This window comes from Falco rusticolus, chromosome 3, assembly GCF_015220075.1.
Source record: "Falco rusticolus isolate bFalRus1 chromosome 3, bFalRus1.pri, whole genome shotgun sequence".
Taxonomy (NCBI): Eukaryota; Metazoa; Chordata; class Aves; order Falconiformes; family Falconidae; genus Falco; species Falco rusticolus.
Genome location: NC_051189.1, coordinates 30,349,708 through 30,363,802, shown reverse-complemented (window position 1 = coordinate 30,363,802; position 14,095 = coordinate 30,349,708). Strand labels below are relative to the sequence as shown.

General features: G+C 42.0%; 1 protein-coding gene across 4 annotated transcripts in view; it reads left to right on the top strand.

The window, feature by feature from the left end:
* Window positions 1-1,110: 1,110 nt before the first annotated feature.
* Window positions 1,111-14,095, top strand: part of DPY19L4 (dpy-19 like 4) — a 33,724-nt gene continuing 20,739 nt past the window's right edge. For 2 of the 4 annotated variants that reach the window (XM_037379610.1, XM_037379608.1), the window contains exons 1-10: window positions 1,111-1,337; window positions 4,679-4,786; window positions 5,732-5,856; window positions 6,508-6,598; window positions 8,378-8,499; window positions 9,340-9,485; window positions 11,296-11,419; window positions 11,981-12,115; window positions 13,387-13,518; window positions 13,604-13,702. In XM_037379610.1, coding sequence (XP_037235507.1) covers window positions 1,193-1,337; window positions 4,679-4,786; window positions 5,732-5,856; window positions 6,508-6,598; window positions 8,378-8,499; window positions 9,340-9,485; window positions 11,296-11,419; window positions 11,981-12,115; window positions 13,387-13,518; window positions 13,604-13,702 — 1,227 coding nt within the window. In that variant the 5' untranslated portion in view covers window positions 1,111-1,192. The remainder of the gene's footprint in view (window positions 1,338-4,678; window positions 4,787-5,731; window positions 5,857-6,507; window positions 6,599-8,377; window positions 8,500-9,339; window positions 9,486-11,295; window positions 11,420-11,980; window positions 12,116-13,386; window positions 13,519-13,603; window positions 13,703-14,095) is intronic. The other 2 variants (XM_037379609.1, XM_037379612.1) reach the window with 2 other exon arrangements.

Below are 14,095 nucleotides of genomic sequence, written 5' to 3'. Positions count from 1 at the left end.
AAATGCTGTGCTTCACAGACTCACCAAAATGGCAAGGTCTTGACTGGGGGCGCCTGTAAGAGCTACTGCCATAAACAATGTATCATAGTGATGTCATCCCATTCTCTGCATCTCTTTCTTGAGCCCCTCTCCATTGTGATTTCAAGCATAAAGTACATAACTTTAAAGATCCTCATCACCAGTCCTGTCCTCCTAACTTAGCTACTATGTCTAATCACATCCATCAATGAACATACCAGCTTCCCCTGCTCTTTTTTTACAGTTACAGAGAACACCTTTCCATGCCATCCTTTACGTTCTGCAGGCATTCCCAGCTCACATTCACAAGATTACCCCATCCCTCCAAACCCTTTTTTTGCCAGGGTGCTGACAATAACCACGATAATCATTAGGTTGCCAACATGCTGAAATGTCCACCTATTCCACTGCTTAAGGATGTTTCATCTCTTCCTTATGCTTTTTCACTGGCCTCCCTTTACCCGAACACAGCCCACATTCCCAAAAGCAGCCTGTAACTTTGTTGGGGCTGGGGGTATTCTTTTTTTCCTGCATTTGTATAGCCTCTATGCCAGTGGGGTGCTGGTACCGTGCTCCAGTAGTCCACCATGATGCAAAAAGTAGCCTAAAGCAGGTGCGCGTCAAGGCTCAACCAACCACTTCACTGGGCCCTTGCAGCTGGCCCCTTGCAGCTGGCCCCGAGTTTCGTACATGATCATCGAGCTGGGACTCTCCGGATGATGCTGTGCGAAGGCAGACCTCCCCTCCCAGGGAGGGAGGCTCTTCAGAGGGCAGCAGGGGTGCCAAGCGAGGGGCACCCACGACAGATGCTCTGATTAGGGCCTCACGGCCCGGGTGGGTCCCTCTGAGGGGGCACGGTCCCTCCGGAGCCGGCTTGGCGGGCGGGCGCGGCAGGGAACTGCACCTCACTACCCGCCCGATGTTGCTTTTGCGGGCTGCGAGGCGCGGCGGGCTGACAGGAGCTCTGCGCCCCCCGAGCGGGCTGGGGCCCGGTCCGGCTGCTGGGGGCGCCTCCCCCTAGCCCCGCCGGCCGGAAGCGCCGCGGTACGCCGCCACCGCGCTCCGGCCGGCCCCCCGCTCTGCCACCACCGTTCCGCCGGAGAAGGCGCCCAACGGCGGGAGCGACGGCGGGGCGGCAGGAAGCGAGGGGCCGCTGCGCGCCGCTCGTCCTGTTATGCGAGAGCGCTCCCGCCCCCGGGGCCGACGGGAGGCGGGCGACAGCGGCAGGAGCGCGGGCGGGGCGGCGTCGCCCCGGAGAGAGCGGCGGGGTGCCCCGGCCCCGGCGGCGGGCGGCAGCCGTAGGCTGGCGATGGAGGAAGGTGAGGGGGGCGGCGGCGCGTGTGTCACCCTTATCCCCCTCCGCCGCCGGCGGGGCTGGGGGCCGCCGCGTCCCGGGCCCGGCGGCACCGTGTGAGGGGGCGTGCGCCCAAGGGCGGGCGGTGCGGCTCGGCTCCGGCTGGCGCCTGCGGTGCCCCGCGGCTGGGGCCGCTCCCCCGGCGCGGGGCTGGGGCCCGCGGGCGTGTGTCAGGTACGCGCCGGGGCGGAGAGGCGCGTATCACAGTGAAACGCCCGCCCGCAGGACACGGGGCCGGTCTCCCCTAGCGGTGCGGGTCCAGCCGCTGCAGCGGCTGGTGGCAGCGCCGGGCCAGGCCAGACCGGGCCCTCCCCGGCGGCCCCCTCGGGCCCGGCTGCCGAGGCCTCTTCCCCGGCCGGGGCAGCCCACCGCCCGCGGCACTGCGCGGGGGAAAGCTGGGCGGATGGGAGCCCGAAACTTGGGGTCTGTTTTCCCTTGCCCGGCATTGCCTCTGGGCAGAGCACCCCGGGGCATTGTCCATCGGCTCTGCGCGTACGTCTGTGAATGTGCTTTTTCTTTGGCATCCCTTCCGTATCCCCGTTTGTGCGTTTTAGTCTGTCTCCGCCCTCGTTTCGCTTTTAGCCCGCCACACAATTGTTTTTCTCCAGGTGCCTTTGGGCTAACCCCCTTTGTGGCAACTAGAAGATAGATAGCATTTAATTTTCTCGGGGAAATCGGCAGAAACATGATTGTAAATAGGCACCCTGAGAAATGCAAGAGCAAAACAAGCGTGTGTGATACTCCAAGGCATATTCCATCTTCCCAGCAGTTCTCAGCTGGGGTACTTTCTGAGCTGGACATGGTTTCTCTGTATTTAGTTTTTCCTCCACAAATGTGTCTATTCTTTTGAATCTGGGTAAACTTTTCATTTACAGAACGTTCTTTGGGTAGGAGTGGTCTACGTGAAGGTGATGTGCAATGATCTGGTTCCTTTCAGCCTGGCTCACTGGGTTTGATAACTTTGTGTTCCAGTATTAGAAAAGAAGGTGAACCGCTGCTCACGGTTCAGTCTGTGTGTGCACTTCACTAGTGTGTAGACCAGCACGTTCCTGTTGGTCATCCTCTTTTCATCCTCAGCTTGCTTCCTTGTCCCTCGTGTGGCAGCCACTGTGCATCTTTGATCATCCTCGTGGCCCTTCCCTGAACATTTCCTAGCTCTGTCTTATCTTTCTTTAAATCGCAGGACAAGAATTGCAGCAATACTCAATTTGCAGATGAAAAATGGATTAATATAGTGGCACAAAGGAGCAATGAGTTATGCTTTTCTGCAATAGATATACCAAAATAAGTGGGATGCATGTTGTCTGAACACGAGTTGAAAAGAAGCATACTGGGAACTTACAGGGAACTAGAAAGCAATCTCGGATGAAAAATTGCATGTTGGATAGAGAGGTACTAGAGGCTGTGTCATCAGTTCAAAATCCTAGATTATTTTTAGTTGTCACCTTGTTTGACTTTCATATCACCGCATTTAAAGGACTCGTAGAAGTGGAAACAGCATTTTTCTTGTTTAAGGCAGCTGCAAATGAAACAGAGGTAGCATTGTTATTGCTTTGGGGGGGGGAATCTATTGGTCAGTCTTCAAAACTGAGGTGAAGATCATTTGCTGACGGAGGTGTAATTGTTTCAGAATTGGAATTTTAGTGCTTTCCTTGGGAGTTTTCTATTACTGTTGCTAACTCCTAGACTTTTCAAGTGTGTTATGCTTCTGCTTCTAATACAGCTCACTTACCTGCCGGGAAAGCAAAAGAAATGCCTTTTCCTTCAGCATTCTCATTGCTGTTGTTTTGATCGTAACTAGAATGACAAGGGCAGAGAGTTATCTTCCCAAGAGCTTATCTGCCCATTCTGGTGATCTAGGGTTTTTCCCCCCCATTTTATTTTGTGTAGTACAAGTGATTTTTAGTTGTAGTGCACTCCATATTTGTGTTGCTGATTGAGGTTGTATACATGACATGAAGAGATGCTGGTGCATATTTCATTTTGGATTGACATAATGATAAATGTGATACTGAACACCCTAAACTTTGTTTTGTTTAGTATCTTTCCAGTTCTTGTCTTGTTTAAGAAGGTAGATGTTTTCTGTTCATTCCATGAAAAATGTTATCATTGAGATCTTGGTTTGCTCAGAATAATTTCTAAATTGCTTTGAAAACCCTGTTAAAGCACAAATACAGGTGTCCTGATACGTGCAGACACCATTTAAACAGTTTATTTATATTACTATTTCTTGTTTCTAACTTTTAAATCAAATAGTTGGGAGTTAAAAGTAGACTGATTTGAACTTGGAGTAATGTGCAACCGGAGTAAAAGCTTTGTTGAGGGATGTGAAGATTGACACTTCAAGTTTGAAGTAGAATGGCTTTATGAAAGAGCTGTTTTAAGGCCAGGGGAAATCAGTGGCTTCAAAATTTCAAGCAATGTTGGACAGTAGGTCAAACTGGAAAGCTAAAAATTCCGGAGCATGAGTTGCAGTTAAACCTTTTCATAACACTTCTAAAACGACATAAACATTGTGGGATGTCATCTTTAATATAGTAATTATAACAGACTTTTTGCAATGAGTCTTTTTGTATGGAGGCTTGCACTCTGAATTAGCCTTGTTGCCTTGATTGTAAAATGAATGGGTCAGGGCTTCCAACTGCTGTTGTTCACAGAAAACGGAAGTCGAAGAAGCCCTCAGTCTTCCGATGTGGTCTGCGTGGCCTAGCTGACTGGGCTTTTTCATGACATATTAGACTAATAATTCATAAATCTGCTTAGTTCCAATAGATCTGGAAGCAGAAAAAAAGTATGATATTATATCTAAAGGCTTTTACCATATGAATATCAGGTAGCTCAATGTAAGGGACTAGCCCAAGTTTTGTATTACAGTAATATGCCTAGTATACTACTGTACTGTAGCAGTGTAAAGCCAGGATGACAGTGGAATGGAATTGGTACCAATTTCGCTCAGTGTCTGTATCATCTTACCTAAACTACTGCTTTCCTTCATTTGTGTAATATGTTCGCTGTGGAATAAACAGTTAGCTTCCAGTTTGAGTTCTGGGTGATCTCAAAGTATGGCCTTAAGAGAATACTATTGGATTGTCTAAGAAATAACAATAAATAATTGATTTCTGTGTTCCGATATTGTTATTTTAGTTAGGCATATGACATACTTTAATTGAGTCTTTTTGTCAAATATATCTGCTGTGGGATTAAATCAGTAGCGGTAGTTGCTGCAGGTTGTTACCTGCTGCTGTGCATATTTCTGAGTGCGATTTTAGGTATTGTGTTGCAATAACTTATAAAACATGTCTTCAGGGGCAGCAGACCTGCGACAGAGAAAGAAGCAAAACTGCACAGAATCTGACAAAATGGCTCCAGAGGAGAGAAACAAAGAAAACTCAAAGCTGGGAAGATCGCCAAAATGTAAGCTACAGAATTTTTAGCCAACCTCTGATATTTTTTTTTGCATTATTCTTTTACATTTTATGGGAGGATGTTTGTAGCACAGTAATTTATAACAGACTTATTTTGAATTAGGTTTTTGAATGTTTCAAGAAAAAACAGCCATGCACATTAGAATTCTTTAATAAAGACATTTTATATATTGCAGAGTAGAATGGTAATTTTGGATTATTTCAGTTCGGGGACAGACAAACGGCTTAAGAATCTTACTGTTGTTACTATTTGAGTACAGATAAATATTTCAACTGTGCCTGGAATGATCTTTTGTTGGGAAGCCGAAAGGCATGAAGTAGTGGTAGTGAAATATGAACAGACAAAAAGTCCTTACAGCTTTTCAACACAGAGAACTAAAACTAGGTGTAATTTTAGGTAAGTGTTTACCGAGTTACCAAAAACTTTTATGTTAGACGTGTGTACTAACTTGAGAGAGCTACAGGTAAAGTAGACACCCATTGAATGAGGTAAAATTCAGATTAGTTTCTTCCTTTTATATTTAAAAATTGAATGGAGAATAGAATGCCTCAGTATTGATGTTAGATGTGGTATTGCACTTCTTTCTGCTAAGGTCTTTAAGAAGGTTATGGTGTTTTGGGTGAAATCTAGAGTTCGGTCTGTTTATTTGGAAGACACTTTTCCTTCTTGGAAATTCCTACTAGAATGGAGAGAAATTTGCACTGTAGTGTGTATTTTATCTGAGAGTCCTATGAAGCAATGGTGACAACTGGGAAAGGAAACCGTGTAGGCCAGGAATAACAAACCAGTTCTTGATGTATCTGTGCTGCTGATGGTGTGATAATTCTGATGCCATTAAGTTTACTTGCTGTTCAGAAATGCATTGTATGTAGGGCATACTGTTTGTTTCTGAATCTGCTGGACTGTGTTAGCTTTTTCACTGTCCTATTTCAGATATGTTAATTCAGCGTTTTGCGAAACTTTTCTTTGGTTGTCTTGCGGCAGTCACTAGTGGAATGATGTATGCTGTGTACCTCTCAACATATCATGAACGGAAATTCTGGTTTTCCAGCAGGCAGGTAAAGAAAAAGTTAAACTATTGAAACAAAAGCCAAATTGTGTCCTTGAAATCAAAGCTGATCCATGTCAGGTTGGAACTACTTGCTTGCAGAATCCCATGTCCTTCTACTCAGGCCTGTCTTTGATACAGTCTTTTTTTTTTTGTCTTTTTTTTCTTTAAAGTGTTTCTCCTACGAACAGTAGTTTTGTCTAGTCATGCTTTTGTATGTTTTTCCATGCCACCCTTTATCATTGAAATACCCTTCTAAATTTTGAAGAAAATACTGAAGCATACTGGCACTGCGTAAGCTAAACCACAGGAATGTATATTGGGTGTTTGGGTCTTTTTTGTTTATTTGAGGGTTTTTGTTTGTTTTTAAGAACTGTACTGTATGGAAAGTTGAATGAAATTTAGGTTTGGGAATATGAAAGGATCCTGTGGATCTTGTGCTGACTTACAGTGTGGATTTGAGTTGCTCTGATTCCGAGCATGTTTGCTAAATTATAGAGAGCACAGAGGCGCTGTGAAGATTAATGTTTTGTGGAATACTTTGAAGGTTTACAGTGGAGTCATAACCATGTGCTGTATTACAAAACCAGTCTATCTGAAAATATATAGTCTTCTATGGGAAGAGATTATGGGAGGTGAATATTTTTTTTTTTCCCCCTAGGAACTTGAACGAGAAATTACATTTCAGGGTGACAGCGCCATTTATTACTCATTCTATAAAGAACTGCTAAAGGCTCCTTCCTTTGAAAGAGGTACAAACCCCATTCATTTTATTAGCCTTGAAAAGTTCTGTTCTATTTGAAGACAGTAAAAAATTGCAGGCTGGGGAGACTGATTTTATACTCTTATATAGGTATATCAGTCAGATTAATTAAAAACTGCATGCTGTCCTAACTTTTTAGTGCCTTTTTAAAAACAATATTTGACTATCATGTATTCCAGCAGATTGTCTTTAATCAGTACTCTGCAATAGGATTAATATTACTCTCATACTGCCCCGTATGGAAGTTATTGTTGGTTTTCCCTGTGTTACATCATGGATTATCTGCCATGTAAGCATGATTTATGTGTAATTTTGTAATGGGAGATGAAATTACTGTTTTCCATCCTCTGTCAGAAGATGCAACAGCTTCTGTCAAGAGTTGATCTGCTCCATCCTGTCCGTGCTGGAGGCTTTTACTCCTGTCAGCTATGATAAATAGATGTTGATGAACACTGGGTGAAGGCGACAGAACCAACAGGATGGAGACCAAACTGGGTGGCCGTGGCCTCTCCTTCCTTTGCACTCCTGCTCTTTGTCTTGCAGGGGCTCTAGAGCTCACTGACCTTAGGTCCCTAAGCCAGCAGAAAACTAAAGCAATGAAAAGAAGATGGAACACTTTCATGCTAGTTTAGTGAGTTCAGAAGGGCACCTGGATGGGTGTGGGGAAAAGGCAAGAACTTGAGGAGAGAAGAGGGAGTGAACAGCCCTATCTTGCAGCGGTCATCCATTGAATTAGTTCAGTCCCCTCATGAAACCTCGTGCAAAGCCAGTTAAACTTTGTAGGTGTAGTTTTAGGAGTTGAATAGTTTCCCAGCTGATATGTAGCACGTCAGCAATATATAATAGGTTTTTGGTACAGTCAATTCTTCATTGTCTCTGGGGGGATTACCCATGCTGTGAATAGATGGACTGCCTCCTCCAGGCATGCTGCCTCTGCAAACAGGTAGACTCAAGTATCTACTAGGTATTATGGGGACACCCAGTTTTCAAAGGTGTATCACAGCTGTGCTGAACCCAGTTATAAAGTCCTGCAAGACCTGGTTTGGCCTGCAGAGAACTGCTTGCAGACCACACACCTAGATATGTCCAGAGCTGGAAACAGTTATCTCATTTGGCTGTTGCATTGTTTTTGGGGTTGGTTTGGTGGGGTTTTTTTGGTTTCACCCTGTAATTTGCATTGTTTTTCCTCTTCCCTCTATTGTCCTAAGTCATGACCATTTTTTTCTTTAATTATAATATCTCAAAATGATCTGTCCTTCAAGTATGCCAGTTTCAATTTCACCTCAGCCCTATACAAAGATGTGTTGTGTTAAGCAAGTGATTCTTAGAAGTCTCAGAAACAAAGGGCTGAAAAAGGTGGTGGATGAGGCCATCACGCCTGACCTCTTTGTAGAGACAGGTTTAATACAACCTGTTCATCCCTGTTAGATCTTTGTCTCTCTTCTTAAGAACTTCCTGTGAAGGTGATCTGTAGGTAGCTGGTTCCAGGGTTACATCAGTATGTAACTGAAAAGGCTATGCTTCAGCTGGTTAGTTTTGGGCCCTCTATTTAAGTTTAGATCAAAAAATGGTAATAACTTTGTTGCTAAGTCATTAGGGTGGAATGGCATCTGGCACTGAAATATCTCCTTCCTTTAAAATTAGGAGTGGTGAATGAGTAGCTTTAATGATCAAATCTGTTTTTCTCTACCTTTGAGTACACTTTCACCTCTTCTAAGCACAGCAATAGTAAGTGATTCCAAGAATAATATATGTTTTTTGTCTATAGGTGTTTATGAATTGACACACAACAATAAGACAATATCACTGAAGACGATAAATGCAGTCCAGCAAATGACTTTGTATCCAGAGTTGATTGCCAGTGTTTTATATCAAGCATCTGGTAGCGAAGTATGTGCATTTCTCCTACTTTCTGTGCTTTCATTATGGCTCTGTGTGTGATGTGTGTGTATGAGACTTTCTATGCTGCATACAATGAACATGCAATTTTTATTGAATGAATCGAGCTAAGCCTCTCACCAGGTCCAGGTTCTCCTCAATTCTGATCATTCTGGCATAGAATTGTGGAGGTTTATATGCACTAAACTTTTCTGTCTGTTATTCTTTACTTCCTACAAACCACTTAGAAATGTGGAGAGTATCTGTGCTATCCATCAAAAACGGGAAAGTTAGCTCCTTTGGAGTACAGAAGTCTGTTATAGTGGTGCCTGTCTCTACTCATTCCCCTATAGATAAAAGCAAAAAACACTTCTGTAGATAAACGTTTTGTCTCTTTCTGCTCTGCTCGGGCTTTGGTCTGCTTATGCTGCATACTTGTGTCCTCTCTTATTTATCTTTCTTTTAATTAGTTATTTTGGAACTGGTTTTGACACATCTTTACTTCTCCAAGTTCTTCCCCTACATAACTTCTTCCAGTAGTCCTGTGAGCTTTATATCTCACTGCAGTATAGATTTATTAAATCTGACACATACAGTGTTCATGCTAAAGCAAATACAAAAATTGTGGCACTAGCAAGCTGAGTCCTGAAGTGTGCTTTTAATTCATACTGCTTCATTTTTCCTGAGCCCAAAATAAAAGCATGCTCAATACTTTTCTAAAATAGGGTCTGTCTCTTACCTGTTTGTAAAGCACCTAGCACACTCTTAGCAGTATGCAAATAGTAAATAGTAATAATTTCCAGCTTCAGCTCAGTTGCCGCTATGTCTCTTCGTTTTTATTTGTAATTTCAGGAAGTTATTGAACCAGTGTATTTCTACATTGGTATAGTTTTTGGACTGCAGGGAATTTATGTGACTGCATTGTTTGTAACCAGTTGGGTTATGAGTGGGACTTGGCTGGCAGGAATGCTGACTGTAGCATGGTTCATTATTAACAGGTAAGAAAAACATCTTTATACAATCTAGTTTGTCAATAAAGCATTTTAAAATGTTAGAGTGGATTGAAATGCTTTCTATTAAACTTTGTGTTCTCATTGTGAGAGCAAGCTCTTATGCTGAATACAAAAGATTTCCCAGAGTTGCATTGATTCTCATGATGCTTTTACTAATGGAAAGGCCTCCTGTTCAAACCGTCCATGCTGCCAGTTGAACAGACTTTATGTATGTGTGTGAATACGGGAGTATTCTCACATGATTCCGTTTTGCAAAAACATTCCTCAGAAGGTTTTGGTTTTGTGCTGATGAAGAATGAAAACAAATTTCCGAAGCTGCTGTAAAACATAATTGCTCTCTGTGGCCAGCTCTAAATATTGTGATAGTTTTTCTGTTACTTGGAAGGAAAGGACCAAGTACATTTTTCTTGTAAAGAGTCTTGATTTTTTTTTTTTTTAAATCTACTTTTTGTAGTGGGTTTTTGTGCAAAGTAGAATCTTCTTAGATGATCCTGATTTCAAAGGCTTTTTTATTTTAAAACATTTCACTTGCAAGAAAATGTCCCTTCCCTTATATGAACCACAACAATAATAGGGAGCCTCATCTGGGCAATGAGAACTTGTGTTCAGGCTCCTGGTTTGTCACTGAGTAGCTCTGGGGCTTTGTGTGAACTTGAAAGCCCTGGAGTGAAGAGAGCTATGGAGGAGCAAAATGTTAGAGATATACCTTTAAAGTTGAACTGTTGGGAAGCATCTTTTAGGAGTGTGAAGTCATCATGACCAAATCTCCGATTAGTAGCTAAAAATGCAGTTCATCAAGCTGGTGTGAACAGTGGAGAGTAGGAAAAATGGTGAATAAAACCGTATTTTTTTTCAACAGCAAAGAAGATTAAACAATGTTAACAAGTTGAAAGGTCTGGTGGTTAAAAAGGCTCCAAATAAGCTTCAGAGGTATAAATGAAAGGTGACAATTTCAAATATCTAAATGATAAAGGAGTTTGAGGCTCCTTTTAAAAAGCATAGTAGACACAGAGAAGTCTATGTACCTCTGAAACTGATGCCTTTGATCACATTTGAAAGTGTGACTTGTGCTTCTAAGTTACTTTAGCACTTCTTAAAACTTTCTCCTGCAGCTCTAATTGTGCAGATACTCTCAAGTCATTCCATAAGAAGACCCTGCATGCTCCCCATCCATCTTTAATCTCTTATTTTGCTGGGCAGAATTTTCCCTGTAGACAGAGTATCTCCTCGTACTGCTGGTATGAGGGAGCACTACTTTGGATTCTAAGTATGTTGTGCTTGGCTGCCTAAATCACTTAAAACATACTGTATGAGAACTGAAAGGAATCTTTTCTCTTGGGTATGAGCAGATTTTAGTCGTAATGTGAAAAGCTGCTGTTACGGCCACGGTCCCCTGCCTATAAACATAAGACCATTTAGCACTGCTCGTGGCCAAAGAAGGCTCTGTTGTCACAGTGCGGGTTGGCAGAAGCAGTGTGTGATGCGTCCAGCTTGCGCAGTGTTGTGATGGGTCAGAAAAGGCTGAAGGCAGATGCTTTTTGGCTTCAGTCATGTAAACACACACCTAATAAGGAGACCTGCTGAATAAATGAGCTGAAGAGTGGACCTACCATGCTGATATTAAATTTGTGAGCTATATCAGCAGCAAAATTGTGTCAGTATTATTTTATACCTAGTACAGGAGGAATAGTTTGCTTGCAAGGTCACACTGATAACTAGAAGTGACATTTAGGCTTTCCTTGATATTTTTGTTCCATAAATCTTTTAATAATTGTTTGTCTGTACTTTATTCTAGGACAGATACAACAAGAATTGATTACTCCATACCATCAAGGGAAAATTGGGCTTTGCCATATTTTGCATGTCAAGTAGCAGCTCTCACAGGCTATTTAAAAAAAAACCTAAATTGTTCTGCTGAGGTAAAGCAAAATTAATTTCTTAATAAAGAGTTGCTAGTGGAACTGTGCTCTAGAGTTCTGTCACTATTGCGGTGCTAGGCAGAAAACGGTAGATGTTTTGTTTGTTCTTTTCAAAACAGCCACTTGGATTTCACCTAGGCACATGCAGTTTTTCCTAAGTGACTCGTGCCCTGCCCTGTTATGCCCCCATGAGGGTTCAGAGAGAACGGTGTGGTAATGAGCTGTGTGCTGTCTTTTTAAAATAAACTGATGCAGAATTTTTCTCACTATGTGAACTATTTCTTTGGTCTTCCTGTTGCTTAGAGAAGATGATGGTAACTTCCTTTCGCTGTTTCTGTCGAAGATGTTTCTTCTGATAGGCTTTAAATGGTTTTGCATGTTTTGGTAATTACTTTCTTCCATCTGAGAACATGTTAAATATGTCTGAAGTCAGTATTTTCATTACTTCCTAAAATAATAATTAATTTCCATAGTTTCTGTTTTAATGACCTCTCAGTTACTTAATGACAGAGATGCATAGGAGTGATATTAATGCTTGCCTTTTTTTTTTTTTTTTTCCAGAAGTTTTGTTACCTTTTGGTGAGTGCTTCAACATATACCTTCATGATGATGTGGGAATACAGTCATTATCTCCTGTTTGTTCAGGCTGTTTCTCTTTTTCTGCTAGACAGCTTTGCCCTGGCACAGACAGAGAAGGTATTAGAACTCTTCAACCTACTGGTAGTTGTGGACTTAAATACAGCCTTAGAGGTGCCTACCATAAATACTGCTGAGGAGCTCCAAAAGGTGCAGACTGAGCAATGACTTGAGTGTCTTGTAGCCTGGGTCCAGCTGAAGTGCATGTCATGTCCGTTAGAAGAATAAAATGGCTTTAATCTCACTCTCTTTTGGACTACTGTGTTTGGGACAGCTTTCCTAACAAAAGGGTCAGGAGCTAAACAAAGCTGCAGAGTCCTGAAACATCTTTGGAGAGCTGAAAGAGTGATGAATGATAGTCATGCATCCTTTTTGGCTTAGCTGCCTCTTTCCCCTATTTGCAGTAGGGTGGGGCTGACTGAAATACTGCTCTGTTGGCTCTGTGCAGTTAAAGGGCTCATTTTTACCCTGAATGGCCTGCCCTGTACCGATTTAGCCAATAAATAGGCTAGACAGATGCTGAAGGCCAATTGATTTTTCAGTACAAGAAAGCATTTGAATTTATTCTGCAAAATGGTTCTTAGAAATGTTGCAACAATAGGAGTTTTTACTCCGCCTGTTGCAGTGGTATATGTGCTAGTTCATACATGTGTGCCTTCTAGTTTTATTAAATGTAACTTCTGTTTCAAACTGCATGCAATTCTGATTTGTCACCTCTTCTTTCAGTTGCTTTTTTTCCTGTTCCTCAGCAGTGGGAAATGTTTGATCTATTTTAGTTCAAAGCAGGGTCCTTAAAATGTAAGGGAGAAGAAGAGTGTTTTGGTAAAAGTCTAAAGAATCAAGTATCGGGGTTTATAAGAATTGCTTATCAATTAGTAAATAACAGAAAGTAGCAGTGATAGTCTGTGTGTTCCTGAGATAGGTTAAATGAATGAGGGCAAGGAAAGTGCACGTTTACAGTAGTCGGCTCTTTCACACAAATTGTGTGTTCATACTGTTGCATTGTTACTGCTTCACGCTGCATCACAGGTCTTACAGGATGGGGAGACCTTGTAAAATACTACTACTTTTGTTGGCGTATTTACAGAATTCTTGTGAAGGAAATGTGTACTAGTTACTAGGCTGACCAGGATCATTTTGATGTGAAATGCTTACCAGAGCCAAGTGATCCCTTACTAGATTCATAGGGTTGGAGGATTCATAGGATTGGAGGATAGATGTTAATCCCCTGATAAACAAAGAAATGGAACGAGCTATCTGCTGCTCTAAAAAGCAAGACATATATTCACTGTAATTTTATTTTATTGTGTTCTATTTTGTTTCTTCAACAGGTGCATGAAGTATACAAAATCTACTTGTTTTCTCTCTTCTTGGGGTACCTTTTGCAGTTTGAAAATTCAGTCTTACTAGTGTCACCATTACTGAGCCTTGTAGCAGCTTTAATGCTCTCTAAATGCCTTCAGGTAACTAGACTGTCCTCTGGCTGTGTAGTTTTTAATATTTAAACTGAACTCCAAATGATATGGCATTTTTAAAATATTTTTGCAGATGAACATGAAAAAAGGTACATTGATGTCAAGATTGCTGAAAATAATGTACATTTATTTGGTACTTACAGTAACAGTGACACTAAACTTGTTACTAAAGGTAAGATTCCTCTGTAAAAAGTGATTTTAACTGACAAATTCTAAATGAAAAGTTGTGGATGTATCTTGGAAAAATCTTTTGAAGTGTTGTTTATCTTGCTGATCTGAGAGTTCATAGCTCAATTCATAGCAAATTGGAGTACTAAAACTTGAGTAATTTTGCATCTATATAAAATGTCTTTAACAAATCAAGCAGCTGTTTTTTGTTGGGATTTTGATCTTTTAGGTTGAGATTAAAGGATAGTATACAAATACTCTTTAATTCACACTTTAGCTATTTCATAAATGTGGTTTTTGTTTTAACTTGGATGGCCTCTACAAACTGGCCTGAATATTAATATTCTTGTGTGTGGCGAAGACCTGGTAGCCAGGAACAGGTATGAGTAGTCTCAGG